Here is a 17365-nt window from a genome sequence, read left to right as displayed (position 1 = left end):
TACTGGTAAAGTAGAATTTACATTTGCCATATTGCCATGCAATTACTATATTTCTAATGTCTTTATTATTCTCCTGTTCCTCCATTACCTTTTGTGTCAGATATCATCTAGTATGCCATTTAAATTCCCTTATTAAAACAATAGTTTCTGTTACTATTTTCCAAAATTACTTTCTTAGTGATTGCTCTGAGGATTATGATTAACATCTCATAAAAATCAATTTTGGATTACTAGCAACTTACCTTCAATAGTGTATAAAAGTTTTCCTCCTATATAGATCTATTTCCTTCCTCCTCCTTTGTGCTGCATTGTCACTCAAATTACATCTTTACATACTGTATGTCCATAAAAGAAACTCTATAATTAGCTGTTTATGCAGCTGTATTTTAAATTAGAAGAAAAAGAGAGTTACAATCAAAAACCAATTTATATTGTATGTTATATTTACTTACATAGTTACCTTCACTGGTGCTCTTTATTTTTTTCAGGTAGACTCAAGTTATTCTCTGATGTCTTTATTTTAGCCTGAAGGATTAACTTTAGAATTTCTTGTAGGTCTTCTACCAATGAATTTTCTCATTAAAAGAAAAAAATCTAGGAATGCATACATTTCTCCCTTTTTCAAAGGATAGTTTTGCTCAATATAAAATTTTTCGTTGATAGGCTTTTTCTTTTGATACTTTGAGCCTCCATGGTTTCTGATGAAAAACCAGCTGTCAATCTTATTGAAGACTTTTTTTTTTTTTTTTTTTGAGATAGAGTCTCACTCTGTTGCCCAGGCTGGAGTGCAGTGGCTCAGTCTTGGCTCACTGCAACCTCCACCTCCCAGGTCAAGCAATTCTCTCCTGCCTCAGCCTCCCAAGCATCTGGGATTACAGGCATGTGCCATCATGCCCAACTAATATTTTTGTATTTTTAGTAGAGACGGGGTTTCACCAGGTTGGCCAGGCTGGTTTCAAACTCCTGACCTCAAGTGATCCACCCACCTCTGCCTCCCAAAGTGCTGGGATTACAGGCATGAGCCACCATGCCCGGCCAAAGACTTCTTGTATGTTATGAATTGCTCCTCTCTTGCTGCTTTCAAGAATCTCTGACTTTAAACAGTTTGAATTTGATGTATCTAGGTATCAGTCTCTTTGAGTTTCTTCTACTAGTGTTTATCATACTTCTTGAATGCATAGATTAATACTGTTAATAAAATTCAGTCAGTTTTAAACCACTATTTCTTTTACTATTCTTTCTGCCCCTTTCTCTCTCTCTCTTCTCCTCTGGAACTACCAATATGTGTATGTTAATTATGCTTGATGATGTCCTTCAGATCTCTGATACTCTGTTTTTTTTTCTGTTCCTCAGACTTGGTAATCTCAATTAATCTATCTTCAATTTCACTGATTCATTTTTTTTTTTTTTTTTGCCTGCTTTAATCTGTTGTTGAATCCCTCTAGTGAGTATTTTATTTCACTTATCATACTTTCCAACTCCAGAATTTCTACTTAAAAAATAATTTCTATTTCTTTAATGATATATTCTGTTTGGTTAAACATTGTTCTTATACTTTTCTTTAGTCTTCAAGACATGGCTTGTGTGTGTGTATGTGTGTGTTTTAATATATTTAAAATTGCTGATTTAAGGTCTTTGTTTAGTGAATCTAACATCTGGCCTTCTTCAGGGACACTTTCTGTCAACTGCTTGTTCCACTCTGTGAATGGACCATACTTTCTTGGTTTTTTTGCATGTCTTATAATTTTTTTATTAAAGGTGGACATTTAAAATAATATCACTGGAAACTCTAGAAATCTGATCATTCCTACTCTTCAAGGTTGATTGTTGTTTCTTCTATTCATTCTTGCTGCTGTTGCTGCTTCTACTGTTTCATGACTTTCTTAATTAAGTTTATAAAGTCTGTATTCTTTGTCATGTGTGGCCACTGAAATCTATGCTCAGTTTATTGGGCAGCTAATGACTGAACAGACATTTTCTTAAATCCCTGGAACCTATAATTTTCCCAGTCTTTGCAATTCTCCCAGCTTATAATTCTGCCTTAGGCTGCACTTCCTGCTTGTGCAGAGCCTCAAGGTCAGTCAGAGGTAAGAGCTTAGGGCTTTCTCAGGTCTTTCCTGAGCATGTCCAGTACTTGCCCTGTACTTCCCTCTTTAAGCAACAGAATGTGGTAGAAGTGACACTGTATGACTTCCAGGCCAAGACCTTAATAGCCTAGTAGCTTTCATTTTTGCCCTCTTGGAATTCAGCTACCTGGAAAAAAAAAAAAAAAAGACAAACCTGGGCTAGGCCACTGAATGATGAAAGAGCAGAGGAAGAGAGAGAAGTCCTAGCATTCCAGCCACCCCTGCCAAAGCCCCTGAAATGTGGATAAAGCCATCTTGGACTTCTATCTAGCCTAGTCATTAACTAAATGCAGCTGCACGAATGAGTCCAGAATAGAAAAGCACATTTTTTTCATTTTATTTCTATATGATTCCCTGCTTTTCTATGTAGAGCAAATGATATTGGTTTTCTATTTGAGGTTGTGATTATATATATATATAATTACATATTTATTATATATCATATGTAACTATGTATTTAATATATATAATTAGATATATTATATATTATAATTATATTATACCATAATATATAATTATAATATATATAATATATTATATATATTATGTTATATATTATATATAATTATATTGTATATTTTATAATTATAATTATATATTCATGTATATATTTATATATGAATATAATTATATAACAATATATAATACATAGTTATATATTACATATAATTATTTATATAACTATATTTGTATTATATTTATATAAAGTGTATAATATTAATTATAAAGTATATATTATATAAAAATGTATATTTATATAAATGTAATATTTATATTATATGTATATAAAGTATATTATATATTTATATGTAATAATATTACATTATTTCTATACTTTATATACATATGATACAAATATTACATTTATATAAATATATTTTTTATATATTATACACTTTATATAAATATAATACAAATATTATATTTATATAAATATATATTTTTAAAACCTAACTCCAGATTTTTCCCTTAGGTGGGCTGATGAATTCTTTTCATTGTTTAAACAAATTTGAGCTGGAGCTATGCCTTCTCTAGTTTAGACAATGACTTCCAAACAACATGAAACCAGAGAGCCCTGAGAGATCAAAGGCTGTACAGAATCCCAGCACTTGAAGATTCTTTAAAAAGTGACTTTAATTGAACCAAAGACCACTTACTGGCCACCACACCATGTCCCCTCCAGCCAGGAAGTAGCCTTTCACTGTGTCTCTTTTGGTCTTCACTGTAGACTGAAAAAAAGAAGAGAAATGGGTGAGGGAGACGTTAGCAATAAGATGCATCTCAAAATGGCCCAGGCCAGGGATTGCAAACTGGGAGTCCTGAGGGCCAGATTCAGATACCAAATATATTTTGTTTCTCCCACAGTTTTTGAGAAAATTTTAATTTGGGTATCTTTAGAGGAGACATAAACTCTTCAGGTCAACACAGCCCCTGCCACTTGTTGCTACAAACATTTATTTTATGATAACCTACTTGGTCTCCCTAGACATTTGAGTCTTAGGCTCATGACTTGTCTATGGTAGTTTATAACTGATACCATTTACTGAGTGTTTATTATGTGCCAGACACTGTGCCGAGCACTTTTATATGCATTACCTCATTTAACCCTACCAACCCATATGAGGTTGGTGTCATCAGGCCAAAATGATAGAGGAAGAAACTGAGGCTCATGTCTCAGTCTATTTTGCACTGCTATAACAAAATACCCCAAACTGGGTACTTTTTAAGCAACAGAAATTTGTTTCTTACAATTCTGGAGACTGGAAAGTCCAAGATCAAGGCACCAAGAGGTTTGGTGTCTAGTGAGGGCCTGTTCCTCATAGATAGTACCTCCTCTGTGTCTTCACATGCCAGAGGAATGGAAGGGCAAAAAAAAAAAAAAAAAAAAAAAAGGCAGAGAGGTTGGTAAAACTAGTTTCCTTGAGCTTCTTTAATAAAGTCTCTAATCCCATTCATGAGGGCTCAGTTCTTATGACTTAATCACCATCTAAAGGCCCCATCTGTTAATACTATCACATTGGTGATTAATTTTCTCTTTTTTCTCTTCCTTTCTTTCTTCCTTCCTTCCTTTTTTCTTTTTTTCCTTTCCTTTCTTTTCCTTCTCTCTTTCTCTTTCTTTCTTTCTTTTTCCTTCCTTCCTTCCTTCCTTTTCTTTTCTTTCACGGGTTCTCTTTCTGTCACCCAGGCTGAAGTGCAATGGCATGACCATGGCTGACTGCAACCTTCAACTCCTAGGCACAAGCAGTCCTCCTGGCTCAGCCTCTCAAGTACCTGGGACTACAGGCATGTGCCACCATGCTCAACTAATTTTTGTGTTTTTTGTAGAGATGGTATCTCACTATGTCGCCCAGGCTTGCTCTTGAACTGAGCTCAAGCAATTTGCTCATTTCAGCCTCCGAAAGTGCTGAGATTATAGGTGTCAGCCACTGCACCTGATCTTTTGTCTCAAATGTTAATGTCCTTAATATATAAAGAGCTCCAGGAAATTGATAAGAAAAAGAAGAAGAACTTAATAAAAATAAGGCAAAAGATATGAAGCCATAGTTCACATAAAGGAAATATAAGTGGTGTTTAAACATATGTAATGGGACCCAGCCTCATTTATTATAAGATAAATGCATATTAACAATACTTTGAGATATTATTTTTCCTAGTCTGAAAAAAGCGAGTTTGACAATACATTGTTGGTGAGAATGTGACAAAACCGACTTTCTCATTATTTCTGATGTATACCCCCAAGGAGTGCAATTTGACACAAACTAGCATAATCACTAATGTGTATATTCTTTAACTGGACAATTCTGCTACAGGGAATTTATCCTGTATTATAGCTATATTCCCAAATAATTAGTGTACAGAGTGTGTTATTTATTTATTCATTTAGAGATGGAGTTTCGCTCTTGTTGCCCAAGCTGGAGTGCAATGGTGCCATCTCAGCCCACTGCAACCTCCGCCTCCCAGGTTCAAGCAATTCTCCTGTCTCAGCCTCCCAAGTAGCTGGGATTACAAGTGCCCACCACCATGTCCAGTTAATTTCTGTATTTTTAGTAAAGACAAGGTTTCACTATGTTGGCCAGGCTGGTCTCAAACTCCTAATCTCAAGTGATCTGCCCACCTCGGCCTCCCAAACTGCTGGGATTACAGATGCGAGGTTCCACGCCCAGCTAGGGCTTGCTTATTTTAGGATAGTTTGTTATAGTAAGAGATTGGAAACAATCCAAATGACCCTCAGCCTGAGACTAGTTTAATAAATTACAACACAATCATCTAAGGAAATATTATGCAACTTTAAAGAAGATAAGGAATGTCTATGTGCTAATGTGAAAAGATATCTAAAACATACTGAGAAGTGAAAAGTAGCAAGTTAAAAACAGTATAAACAGTTTAAGAAAGCAGGAAATATGCATATTAAAATTTGCTTGGATTTGCATAAAGACACTTGAACAATACGCTAATGTACTAACAAGCTAATAATAGTAGTTACCTGTGGACAAAGGGCTAATATTGAGACTTCATTGCTTGTCATAAGTGATTTTCATTTTTGAACCATGTGACTGTATTGCCTTTAAAATTTTTCTTTAAAGTAAAAAAAGAAAAAAAGTTAGGCTGCTTGTAATCCCAGCACTTTGGGAGGCCAAGATTGGAGGATTGCTTGAGCCCAGGAATTTGAGACTAGCCTGGGTAACATACTGAGACCCCATTTCTACAAAAAATTTAAAAATTAGCTACCTGAGAGGCTGAGGTAAGAAGATCACTTGAGCCCAAGAAGTCAAGGCTGCAGTGAGCTATGATCACCACCACTGCATTCTAGTAGCCTGGGCAACAGAGAGAGATCCCATCTCAAAAAAAAAAAAAAAAAAAAAAAAAAAAAAAAGCAACATGAGCTTCAAAGTAAGGGAGATAGCTCTCCTCCTAACTTACTTACAGGATGAAGATCTTAAATTCTTTGGGCCTCTGTTTCTTTCCTTATCTGTAAAATGGGTATCATAATAGCATCTTTCTCATAGGGGCCTGTGAAAGTTACATGAGAAACATAAGTAAAAATGCTTAACACAGTGTCTGACAATAGTCCACACCCAATGCATGTTTAAAATTTTAGAGTTCTGATTACTCTATAACCTTATGTTACTTTCTTCCGCTCTCAGTATCTTAGCTCCGAAAGGGTGAGGTTAACTCCAGACCTCTGAACAGACATTTCCTTCTCTCTTCATCCTCCATCCCCCAGTGGCCTTGCTTACCCATAGTCCAACAGCCAGGACAAAGAGGAAGTACAGAACCAGCACCGCGATGTCCCCAGCCTCCAAGCCCTTCTGGGGAAATGCATCCAGGGGATCTGACCGTGGAGGCTGAGGGCTGCTGGTGCCGCTCTCCATGGTCCTGAATGAGCCCTCTGGATCCTGAGGAAGTGCAAATGCCAGTCAGATGCCAGATCCTCGTATCGCTCTTCCCACCCTTTCTGTAGCTACCTCACTGGGCCATTTATGAAAGAGGACCCATGTAGAGGGATGTGTGATGGAGACAGATCTTTAGGGAAGACAGATCCATCCATCCATCTACCCACTCATTCATTCAACAAATATTCATAATGAAGTCACATCAAATCTGCAGTTTTGTCACTCACTTGGCAAAATGGAAAGAAGCATAAACAATTGAAATAGTGCAGCCTTGTACTATTTGATGAGAAGTGAGAAGGCGGGCAGGGAGATTATTGTGGAGGTAGTGACTCAGGCCTGAGACCATTCATAGGCAGGGGTTTGTCCATTCCTGCCGCTATAATAAAATACCTTAGATGGTGTAATTTGTAAATAACATAAATTTATTGCTCACAGTTCTGGAGAAAGTCCAAGATCAAGCTGTCAGCAGATTCAGTGTCTGGTGAGGGCTCATTCCTTACAGATGGTACTTTCTAGCTATGTCCTCACATGGTAGATGGATGGGTCAAGCTGGTTCCCTCAAACCTTACTTATTTTGAGACAAGGTCTCACTTTGGTGTCCAGACTGGAGTGCAGTGGCACAATCACTTTTCTTTTCTTTTCTTTCATTTTTTTTTCTTTTTCCTTTTTTTTTCTTTTTGAGACCGAGTTTCGCCCTTTCGCCCAGGCTGGAGTGCAGTGTGTGAGCTCTCGGCTTACTGCAACCTTCGCCTTCCTGTTTCAAATGATTCTCCTGCCTCAGCCTCCCGAGCAGCTGATATTACAGGCAAGAGCCAACACGCCTGGCTGATTTTTGTATTTTCAGTAGAGGTTGGGTTTCAGCATGTTGGTCAGGCTGGTCTCGAACTCCTGGCCTCAAGTGATCCACCTGCCTTGGCCTCCCAAAGTGCTGGGATTACAGGCATGAGCCACTGTGCCCAGCCCCTCCTTTTTCTTTTCTTTCCTTTTTTAACAGACGAGAGCTTCACTCTGTTACTCAGGCTGTAGTACAGTGGCACAATCACAGCTCACTGCAACCTCGACCTCCTGGGCTCAAGAGATCCTCCTGCCTCAGCCTCCCAAGTAGCTGGCTCTATAGATGCACCACCATGCCTGGCTAGTTGTTTTTTTGTTTTGTTTTGTGTTTTAAAGAGATGAGGTCTTACTATGTTGCTCAGGCTGGTCTCAAACTCCTGGGCTCAAACAGTTCCCCCAACTCCCTCCCCAAAGTGTTGGGGTTGTAGGCATGAGCCACCACACCTGGCCTGAAGCCCCTTTTACAAAGGTGCTAATCCATTCATGGGGGCAGAGTCCTCATAACCCTAACCCTCTCAAAAGCCTGCCTCTTAATACTATTGAATTGGGGATTTAGGTTTCAATGTAAAAATTTGGGGGCAGAGGGATATGCACATTCAGACCATAGCAGAGGAAGTAGATTAGAGAAACAATTTGGAGGCCAGGTATGGTGGCTCAAGCCTATAATCCCACCACTTTGGGAGGCTGAGAAAGGAGGATCACTTGAGCCCAGGAGCTTGAGGCTGCGGTGAGCTATGATCGCCCCACTGCACTCTAGCCTGGAAGGCAGAGCAAGACCTTGCCTCAAAGAAACACAAAAAGACTAACCTAACCTAACCTTTCTCTGTGCAAGAAAGTGGGAGGGAGGCCAAGAATTGGAGACTCCCTTTCAGGGTAAGGGTGTAGGCTCTCAGGGAGGTTCCAAGCAGGAAAAGCATTCTGGCAGCTTTGGGAGGCGGGGGCGAGGGGACCCTTGTGGGTTTTCTCAAGGATGAATAAGTAGTGTTCTCATCAAACTTTACAGGGGAGGAGGCTGGCTCAGTGGCTCATGCCTGTAATTTCAGCCCTTTGGGAGGCCAAGGCAGGAGGGTCACCTGAGGTCAGGAGTTTGAGACCAGCCTGGGCAATATGATGAAATCCCATCTCTACTAAAAATGCAAAAAAATTAGGTAGGTGTGGTGGTCAGCACCTGTAATCTCAGCTACTCAGGAGGCTAAGGCAGGAGGATCACTTGAACCTGGGAGGCGGAGGTTGCAGTGAGCCATGATTGTGCCACTGCACTCCAGGGGAGAGAGTGAGACTCTGTCGGAGGGGGGTGTGGGAAGGGAAGACTTTACTGGGGGAGTGATGGTTTTGAGAGGTTAAGTCGTGTCCGAAGTCACATGGCTGGCAAGTGACAAAGCCAGGACTTGAATCCAGTCTGATTTCAGAGCCTGTGTTTTCAAACACTTCAACCTGCTGCTCCAAAACAGGATTTGGGGAAAGATGAGGAGCAGAAAAGTGCAGGAAGCAGGTTTAGGTGGAGGTTGATGCTGAACTGGGGAGTGGGACAGAGGGAGGAGGGAGGAGGGGCGCCGGCTGCCTGGTGAACCAGCCCTCCCCGTCCCACCCGCCCTTTCCAGACCTCTGCCTGCCAGGCACCGAGAGAGCGGTGGGAGCAGCTCCAGCAGATAAACAAGTTATTCATCACCGCTGTGGGGCCCACAGCCAGCGAGGCTGGCACCGATTCCGATTCCGAGCTCTTCCTGAGTCTCTGGGAGGTGGGGCCCAGCCAGGGGCCGTGAGGGACGTGGCTCCATCTTCACGGTGGAGACAGAAACAGTGACCAAGGATGCTGTGCAGCCTCGGCCACAGGCTCCCAGGAGGAGCTCTTGATGCGCTCTGCCTTCTGCAAATCCATGCAGTAGGTACACCGAGAATCGGCCCTAATGTTTGTTGAGCACAATTTCTATTTGAGTGTCAGGCATGGAACACAGCCCTTTGAGGCAAACGTGATTTCACCTCGATTTCACAGGTGGGGATCGGAGGCATGAGAAGGGAAACCGAGCATAACTCAGGCATGGCTCTGTCACTTGCCTTTAGGCCACAGTCAGTGCTACGGGTGGAATCCCAACCCAGGCTTGGAGGTGGCCACTCCTGGCTGGGCTGTCTTTCTTTCCTCCCGCCCTTTTCTCCTTCATTCTCTCTTTCCCTCCCTCTGGCTCTGTTTCTTTCCTACAAACATTATTAGGCAGCAGCTGTGTGCCAGGTTCCATGCCATGCCCTGGGGACTCCGTGGAACATTTATTAGTCACTAGCTGTGTGTCAGGCTCCATGCCAAGCCCTGCAACTCAGTGGAACACTTATTAGTCACCAGGTGTGTGCCAAGCTGTGTGTTAGGTCTTGTTATTATTAAGCAACAACTATGTGCCAGGCTCTGTAGTATGCTCTGGGCACTCAGTGAAACAGACATTTATTAGGCCCCAGCTAGGTGCCAAGCTCTGTGCTAGGCCCTGGGGACTGAGTGCAACAAACATTATTAGGCACCAGCTGTGTGCCATGCTTTGTGCGAGGCCCTGGGGACTCAGTAGAACAAATATTTGTTAGACACCAGCCATGTGCCATGCTCTGTACTAGGCCTTGGGGATTCAGTGGAACAAACATTTATTAGGCATCAGCTGTGCTCCATGCTCTGTACTAGGCCCTGGGGACTCAGTGGAACATTTATTAGGCACCAGCTGTATGCCATGCTCTGTGCTAGACTCTGGGGACTCAATAGAACAAACATTTATTAGGCACCAGCTGGCTCCATGCGCTGTACAAGGCCCTGGGGACTCAGTGGAACATTTATTAGGCACCGACTATGTGCCAGGCTCTGGCTAGGCCCTGGGGACTCAGTAGAACATTTATCAGGCACTGGCTATGTGTCAAGTTCTGTGCTAGGCCCTGGGGACTCAGTGGAACAAACATTTATTAAGCACCAGCTGTGTGCCAAGCTCTGTGTTCGGCGTGAAGGATAGATCAATGAAAAGCATAGACTTGGCCGCGTCCTCTGGGTTTTCATCTCAGTCCCCTGGCCCTATGTGTACCTGGACCCACTCGGTGAAACGACCCCAGGCACCCTCTGTCTCTTGCACAGTGATGCTTGGCTCCCAGGCTGCCTCAGGAGGGCCTAGCTGGGGGTGGTTCCTTCTTCACCTCTTGTGTAGAACCCTCCCTGTGTGTGGGGAGGATCCACGGCAGCTTGTGTTACAACAAAGGCTTTGTTGGCAAGAACAGCCTACCCTTGAGGTCGCTAAAGCACAAAAGGAAGCTCAGTGGAGCAGCGGCTTCTCTCATCCCTTCCTTTTGGCCGCTGACATAATTTGCTATCGTAGATGTGAAAATTTTCCACACCCAGGAGATACAAAAATTTTCCACGCCCCAAGAGATGTGAAAATTTTCCACACCCCAGTGCAAGGAAAAGATCAGAAAATAGGTTCCCAGGCCACATGTGTGGGAGGTGAGCTCTGATTGTATTCGCTGCATATCATGCCTTAGGCTGGCTTCTGGATGCGCATTATTCTTCATAACTTTTGTGTGTCTGAAACGTTTCATAATGAAAGAAAAAGGAGGGAAAGAAACAGAACACGATTTATAGCATGAAGCCATCTGTGTATATTAGAAGCACTCAAAGACACAAAATAGTACTATTTTGTCAGAGTGCAGGCATATTTCCAGACCAATATCAAACACATTAGAGGGGGAGGCAGGACTTGGGGAGAAACAGAGAGAGGAGAGAGAGAGAGACAGAGAGACAGAAAGAGAGAGAGAAACAAGAGAAATTCCCTGCCCTGAATAAAAATGACAATGACTAATTAAAAATTTTAATTATGAGCAACAGACTCTCCAGGAAATAGACCTGTTGTGATAAAGTGTAAATACTTAGAAACTGCGCTACCCCGGCTCAACCCCCAGCTCTGCCTCCTATGAGCTCCATGATCGTGGGCAGATCACCTCCCTGAGGCTCAACTTCCCACCTACGAAATGAGGTTAATAATTAGACATACATCACGGGTTTGTTAAAAGCAGTAGACATGTTCATCATATGTGTGACGTGATTAAATATAGAATACTTGGTCTGTTCCTGTCCATTTTACAAAACCATTTTTTAAAAAAGCATGACTTGGGAGGCTGAGGCAGGAGGATTGTTTGAGCCCAGGAGTTTGGGGGGTTTGTGTGTGGGGGGGGAGGGGATTGTGTATGTGTGTGTGTGTTTGTTTGTTTTGATGGAGTCTCACTCTGTCCCCCAGGCTGGAGTGTAGTGGTGCAATTTTGGCTCATTGCAACCTCCGCCTCCTGGATTCAAGCAATTCTCTTGCCTCAGCCTCCTGGGTAGCTGGGATTACAGGCATCTGCTACCATGCCCAACTAAATTTTGTGTGTGTTTTTAGTAGAGACAGGATTTCAACATATTGGCCAGGCTGGTCTCGAACTCCTGACCTCAGATGATCTGCCTGCTTTGGCCTTCCAAAGTGCTGGGATTACAGGCGTGAGCCACTGCCCTGGGCCCAAGCCCAGGAGTTTGAGACTGCAGTGAGCTATGATTGTAACACTGCATTCCAGCCTGGGTGACAGAGTGAGACCCTAAAAACAATAAAAATAAAAAGAGTATAAACTAGGCTGGGTGCAGTGACTCACGCCTGTAATCCTAGCACTTTGGGAAGTTGAGGCAGGTGGATTGCTTGAGGTCCAGAGTTCGAGACCAGCCTAGTCAACATGGTGAAACCCTGTCTCTACTAAAAAGACAAAAATTAGCAGGTGTGATGGTGGGCACCTGTAATCCCAGCTACTCGAGAGGTTGAAGCAGAAGAGTTGCTTGAACCTGGGTGCCAGAGGCTGCAGTGAACTGAAACCGCGCGACTCCACTCTAGCCTGGGCAACAGAGCGAGACTCCGTCTTAAGGAAAAAATAATGCATAAACTTTGTGGTCAGGCAAACCTTGGCCACTGATGCACATGAATCACGTTTTGAAGTCACAACCCCCCTAAGAGACAGGTTCTGATTAACTCTATTGCACAGGTGAGGAAAACAAAGCTGAGGCCAGGTCTAAGGCCACACTGCTAGTAAATGACTGAACCAGGGCTCCAACCCAGGTTTAATTCTAGAGCTCCTAACTGCTCTGAGACACATGGACCTTGGTGGGGAAAATTCCAGGTGTGATAAGGACTGGCATGGTCACACCTCCCAGGCGGGAAGCTACTCACGCCCTTTCCTACCACTCCTGGGCTGCAGAGGAGCTGACTGCCTGCTCCACTGCAGCAAGCTGTGCGTGGCCTGGCCTGGGTCTAGGGAGGCTGGTGGAGGCTGCCCTACAGGAGGGAAAGGGTCAATCCTGGAAGGCAGAGAGGGGCCGTCAGGGACTAGAACTGCAGGAAGAAGGAGCTAAATGACCACCCTTGCCCCCCCACCATCAGTTGATGCCATGGGGTTCATAGAAACAGAGAGGTCTCTAGAAAAATGCCAAAAAGACAGATCCTGGCTGGGCTCAATGGCTCATGCCTGTAATCCCAGCATTTTAGAGGGTTGAAGCGGGAAGATCGCTTGAGCCCAGGAGTTCAAGACCAGCCTGGGCAATGGAGTGAGACCCTGTCTCTACCAAAAATTTTAAAAATTAGCTGGGCATGGTGGTGCGTGTCTGTGGTCCTGACTATTTGGGAAGCTGAGGCAGGAGGATTGTGTAAACCTGAGAGGCTGAGGCTGTAGGAAGTTATGATTGCACCACTGCACTCCAGACCCTGTATCAAATACTAAATAAATAAATAAAGACATCCCAGGATTTGAGGTGGATGCAGAGGCCAGGATCACCCCTAGTCTATGAGGAAGAGCCACAGCTTTAGGTATCTGAAAGAAATTCTAGGCACGGCAAGGCTGGGCAGTGTTCCCTGAATGGTCCACAGCAGGGTAACAGGGCATATGCCTAATGAGCGCGGGGACACAGCAGAGCATTGTCCACCTGCCCTGCCCTTTCAGGGATGACCTTGTCTATTCTAGAGAGAATTGACATCACAGAACACCTTCTGAGCGCAGACCTGTCCATCCAAATGCCAATGTGGCATCTCTCATGGATACATTTTTTCTCGAGCAGAGTCTTGCTCTGTTGCCCAGGCTGGAGTGCAATGGCGAGATCTCGGCTCACTGCAACCTCTGCCTCCTGGGTTCAAGCAATAGTCCCACCTCAGCCTCCCGAGTAGCTGGGATTACATGCACGCACCTGTATTTTTGTATTTTTTAGTAGAGACAGGATTACAGGCACGCAGCTAGTTTTTGTATTTTTTTAGTAGAGACAGGGTTTCACCATGTTGGCCAGGCTGGTCTCAAACTCCTGACCTCAGGTAATCTGCCCACCTCGGCCTCTCAAAGTGTTAGGATTATAGGCGTGAGCCACCGCACCCAGCTTCTCACGGATACTTAATAGATGTCTCACAGTTCACATGTGTGAGTTAGAGATCAAGCTCTCCAGCCCAAGCATGTGCCTCTTCCAATCTTCCCTATCTCATTAAATGGCAGCTGCATCCACTCTGCCACTTCTGCCAGAAACCTAAGGCATCCATTCATTTGTTCACTTATCAAGTGGTCTGTGAGTACTGCCATGTGCCAGGCACTACATCTAATCAGCAAGAGTGCCTGGTATGTAAATGTCTCATCAAAGAATTTATAGTATCTCTTTCTCACCTCCCAGAATCTACTCACCCCCAATACCATTCTCTCCTATTTCCAAAACAACAAACCCATGCATTTTTCCTCGTTTTTGGTGCTAACACCCTCGTCTGAGCCACCATCACTTCTGTCTAGTTAGAGCAAGACCCTCCAGTTTTGCCTCCCCATTACCCATTCTTGCTTCCTTTTTATTTTTTTTAATTTTGTTTTAATATATTTAATTTTTACAGACAGGGTCTTGTTCCCTTGCCCAGGCTGGAGTGCAATGGTGCCATCATAGCTCACTGTGGCCTCAAACTCTCAAACATCTGTGCTCAAGGGATCCTCCCACCTCAGCCTCCCAAGTAATTGGGATCACAGGTGCATGTCACCATGCCCAGCTAATTTTTTTTTTTTTTTTTTTTTTTTTTTGAGACAGAGTCTTACTCTGTTGCCTGGGTTGAAGTGCAGTGACACAAACATAGCTCACTGCAGTCTCGATCCCATGGGCTCAAGCAATCTCTGCACAGCTCTGAGATTACAAGCATGAGCCACCATGCCTGCCCTCCAGCTAACTTTTTATTTCGTAATTTTTTGTAGAGACGGGGTCTTGCTATGTTGCCCAGGCTGGTCTCAAACTTCTGGCCTCAAGCAATCTTCCTAACTTAGCCTCCCAAAGCACTGGGATTACAGGCATGAGTCACTGCATCCGGCCTCCTTCCTTTTAATCCACCCCTCACATGGAAGCTAGAGAAATCTTTTATTTATTTATTTATTTATTTATTTATTTATTTTGAAACAGAGTCTCGCTCTGTTGCCAGGTAGCCAAGCTGGAGTGCAGTGGCGCAATCTCGACTCACTGCAACCTCCACCTCCCGGGTTCAAGCGATTCTCCTGCCTCAGCCTCCTGAGTAGCTGGGACTACAGGCACGCGCCACCATGCCCAGCTAAGTTTTGTATTTTTAGTAAAGACGGGGTTTCACCATGTTGGCCAGGATGGTCTCCACCTCTTGACCTCGTGATCCACCCGATTCGGCCTCCCAAAGTGCTGGGATTATAGACGTGAGCCACTGCTCCCAGCCTGAGAAATCTTTAAATATGAATCGGATCAGATCATTTTCCTGCTAAAACATCTTCGTGCTGCTGAGGTGCTTTGTTGCGCTGCCAACCCCACCACACGCTTGCATTCATTTTATTCCTGGAACACGATTTCTGGACTCAGGGTCTTTGCCATTCTGTTCCCTCTGCCTGGGATGCTCTTCCCTGCACTCTTTGCTGGACAAGCTCCTACTCGTCCTTTAGATGTTAGCCTGCTATACATCCCTAAAGGAGCCCCCTCTTGGCCTCAATATAAAAATTGGGTCCCCAAGTTATTTACTCTCTTGGCAAACACAACTTCTCATCACGGTTTAATTAAGTGTAACATTTGATGTGTGTGATCCTCTGATTATCCCTTTTCTGCACTGCACAGCGAGCCCCATGAAGGCAGGGACCATGTCTGTCACTCTATTGTGTCCCCAAAACAGGCATGCAATAAATGTTGGTACAACAAACAAATGTGAGATTTTTAGAGCCTTTGCTATAGAAACCTTGTACACTGTGACTTCTCAAAAAAGGGACAGCATTTTTCCAAGTCCTATCCGCAGGGTGTCTGATGGGCTAGCACACTTCTATCAACCATTGCCCAGAATAATTCAGCAGAACAACATTTGAAAACCACTAATTGGTGGGGTGCAGTGACTCATGCCTGTAATCCCAGCACTTTGCAAGGCCAAGGTGGGAGAATCGCTTGAGTTCAGGAGTTTGAGACCAGCCAAAGCAACACAGAGAGACCTCATTTGTAAAAAAAATAAAAAAGTTAGCAGGGTATGGTGGTGTGCCTATAATCCCAGCTACTCAGGAGGCTAAGGCGGGAAGATCACTTGAGCCCAGAAGTGCAAGGATGTAGTGAGCTATGATCGCACTACTGCATTTCAGCCTGGGCAACAGAGCAAGATGCTGTGAAAGAAAATACAGAAAGAAAAGAAGAGAGAGAGGCAGAGGGAGAGAGAGAGAGAAAAGAAGAGAGAGAGAGAGGAAGGAAGGAAGGAAGGAGAAAGAAGGAAGAAAAAAAGGAAAGAAGGAAGAAAGGAAGAAGGAATAAAGAAAGGAAAAAGAAAAGGAAAGAAGAAAGAAAGAGGTGGGAGGGAAGGAAGGAAGGAGAAAGGAAGAAAAAAGAAGGAAAGAAAGAAGGGAAGATAAGAAAGAAAAAGGAAAGAAAGAAAAGAATAAAAAGAAAAAGAAAATTACTGATATTGTGGTAAGCTCATGGCCACAGGAATTGAGTCTCAGCTTGGCCATCCACTATCTGTATTACCTTGAGCAAGTTATTTAATGGCCCTTAGACTCCATCTGTGAATTGGGGGTGGCTGTGCCTACCTTACAGGGTTTCTGTGTCAGTTAGATGAGATCTGGATGTAAAGCTCTCTGCACGAGTCTGACACATACCAGTGAGGACTTGTATTTGCCTTGTAGTAACAGCAGCTGCAGTTGTAGTAAATACATTTCTCCTGCTTTTTGCTGCTTATGTGGATATATTTACCTTGATTATCTCTGAGTAACACACCTGTGGGGTTAGGCCAGCCTGAGGTTCGTATTCCCATTTGACAGATAAGGAACCGGAGACTCGGGGAGGCAGAATGTCTGGCTCAATGTCCCTGACCTTGGTTAAGTGGAAGAGCTGGAGCTCACGTACAGTGCTGCCGGCTGCCAGCTGCTGGCTTCATACCAATGCCGCCCCCACCTCCCACCCAAACACACTCCATTGTCCTGGTAAGTGACAAGCTTTCTCTGCAGAGAGGGCTGAGCTTCCCTTGCCCCACAGGTCACAGCTGGAGTCCTTCTGACAGCACCTGTTCCCAGACCCACTTCCCAGTTTGGAGAGTGGGTACCTGCTTGGGGGCAGGGGGATGTCTTACCTTATTTCAGATGCAGGGCTCACCTGCCCTGGAGGCTGTCAGTGGCTTCTAAGGTGCTAGGAGGTGGTGGTGGCTGTAAGGAGGGAGACACTGGGATCCAAGAGCTTCAAGAAATAGCAGTGACCCTTCCTCCTGTATCCCTGCTGCTGAGAGAGCCTCCAAGCAGGTCAAACTCCAAACTCCAGCTTAGTTCTGGTGGGGAATTAAAGGAAATGTGAATGATCTCCCCCGGGGTGGAAGAGAGGCTGGGGCCCAGCCCAGGACCCTTGAACTCTGACCAGGTGGGGAAGGTGACATGCCCCACACTCTGCCCACACTGTCCTCCACCAGGGCCCTCACCTGGGGAGGGGGGACCCATGGCGTGGAGAGGTTGGGGGACGATGGAGCCCAGGCACCATCCTGCTTCACTCACCAGCTC

The 17365-nt window shown here is 44.0% G+C and overlaps 1 protein-coding gene across 2 annotated transcripts in view; it reads right to left on the bottom strand.

Annotated features, from left to right (window-relative positions):
- Positions 1–17365, bottom strand: part of SLC5A11 (solute carrier family 5 member 11) — a 59927-nt gene extending 42562 nt beyond the window's left edge. The window contains exons 1-4 of one of the 2 annotated variants that reach the window (XM_012464629.2): positions 17287–17365; positions 16948–17139; positions 6365–6523; positions 3284–3355 (exon numbers count right to left, since the gene is read on the bottom strand). In XM_012464629.2, coding sequence (XP_012320052.1) covers positions 3284–3355; positions 6365–6499 — 207 coding nt within the window. In that variant the 5' untranslated portion in view covers positions 6500–6523; positions 16948–17139; positions 17287–17365. Of the gene's footprint in view, positions 1–3283; positions 3356–6051; positions 6227–6364; positions 6524–16947; positions 17140–17286 lie in introns of those variants that run through there. The other variant, XM_012464630.2, reaches the window with a different exon arrangement.

The sequence above is a fragment of the Aotus nancymaae genome, unplaced genomic scaffold, assembly GCF_030222135.1.
Source record: "Aotus nancymaae isolate 86718 unplaced genomic scaffold, 86718_ANA_hifiasm-v0.15.2.pri h1tg000049l, whole genome shotgun sequence".
Classification (NCBI taxonomy): domain Eukaryota; kingdom Metazoa; phylum Chordata; class Mammalia; order Primates; family Aotidae; genus Aotus; species Aotus nancymaae.
Note: the sequence above shows the minus strand (reverse complement) of the source record. Positions and strands in the feature narration are given on the sequence as shown.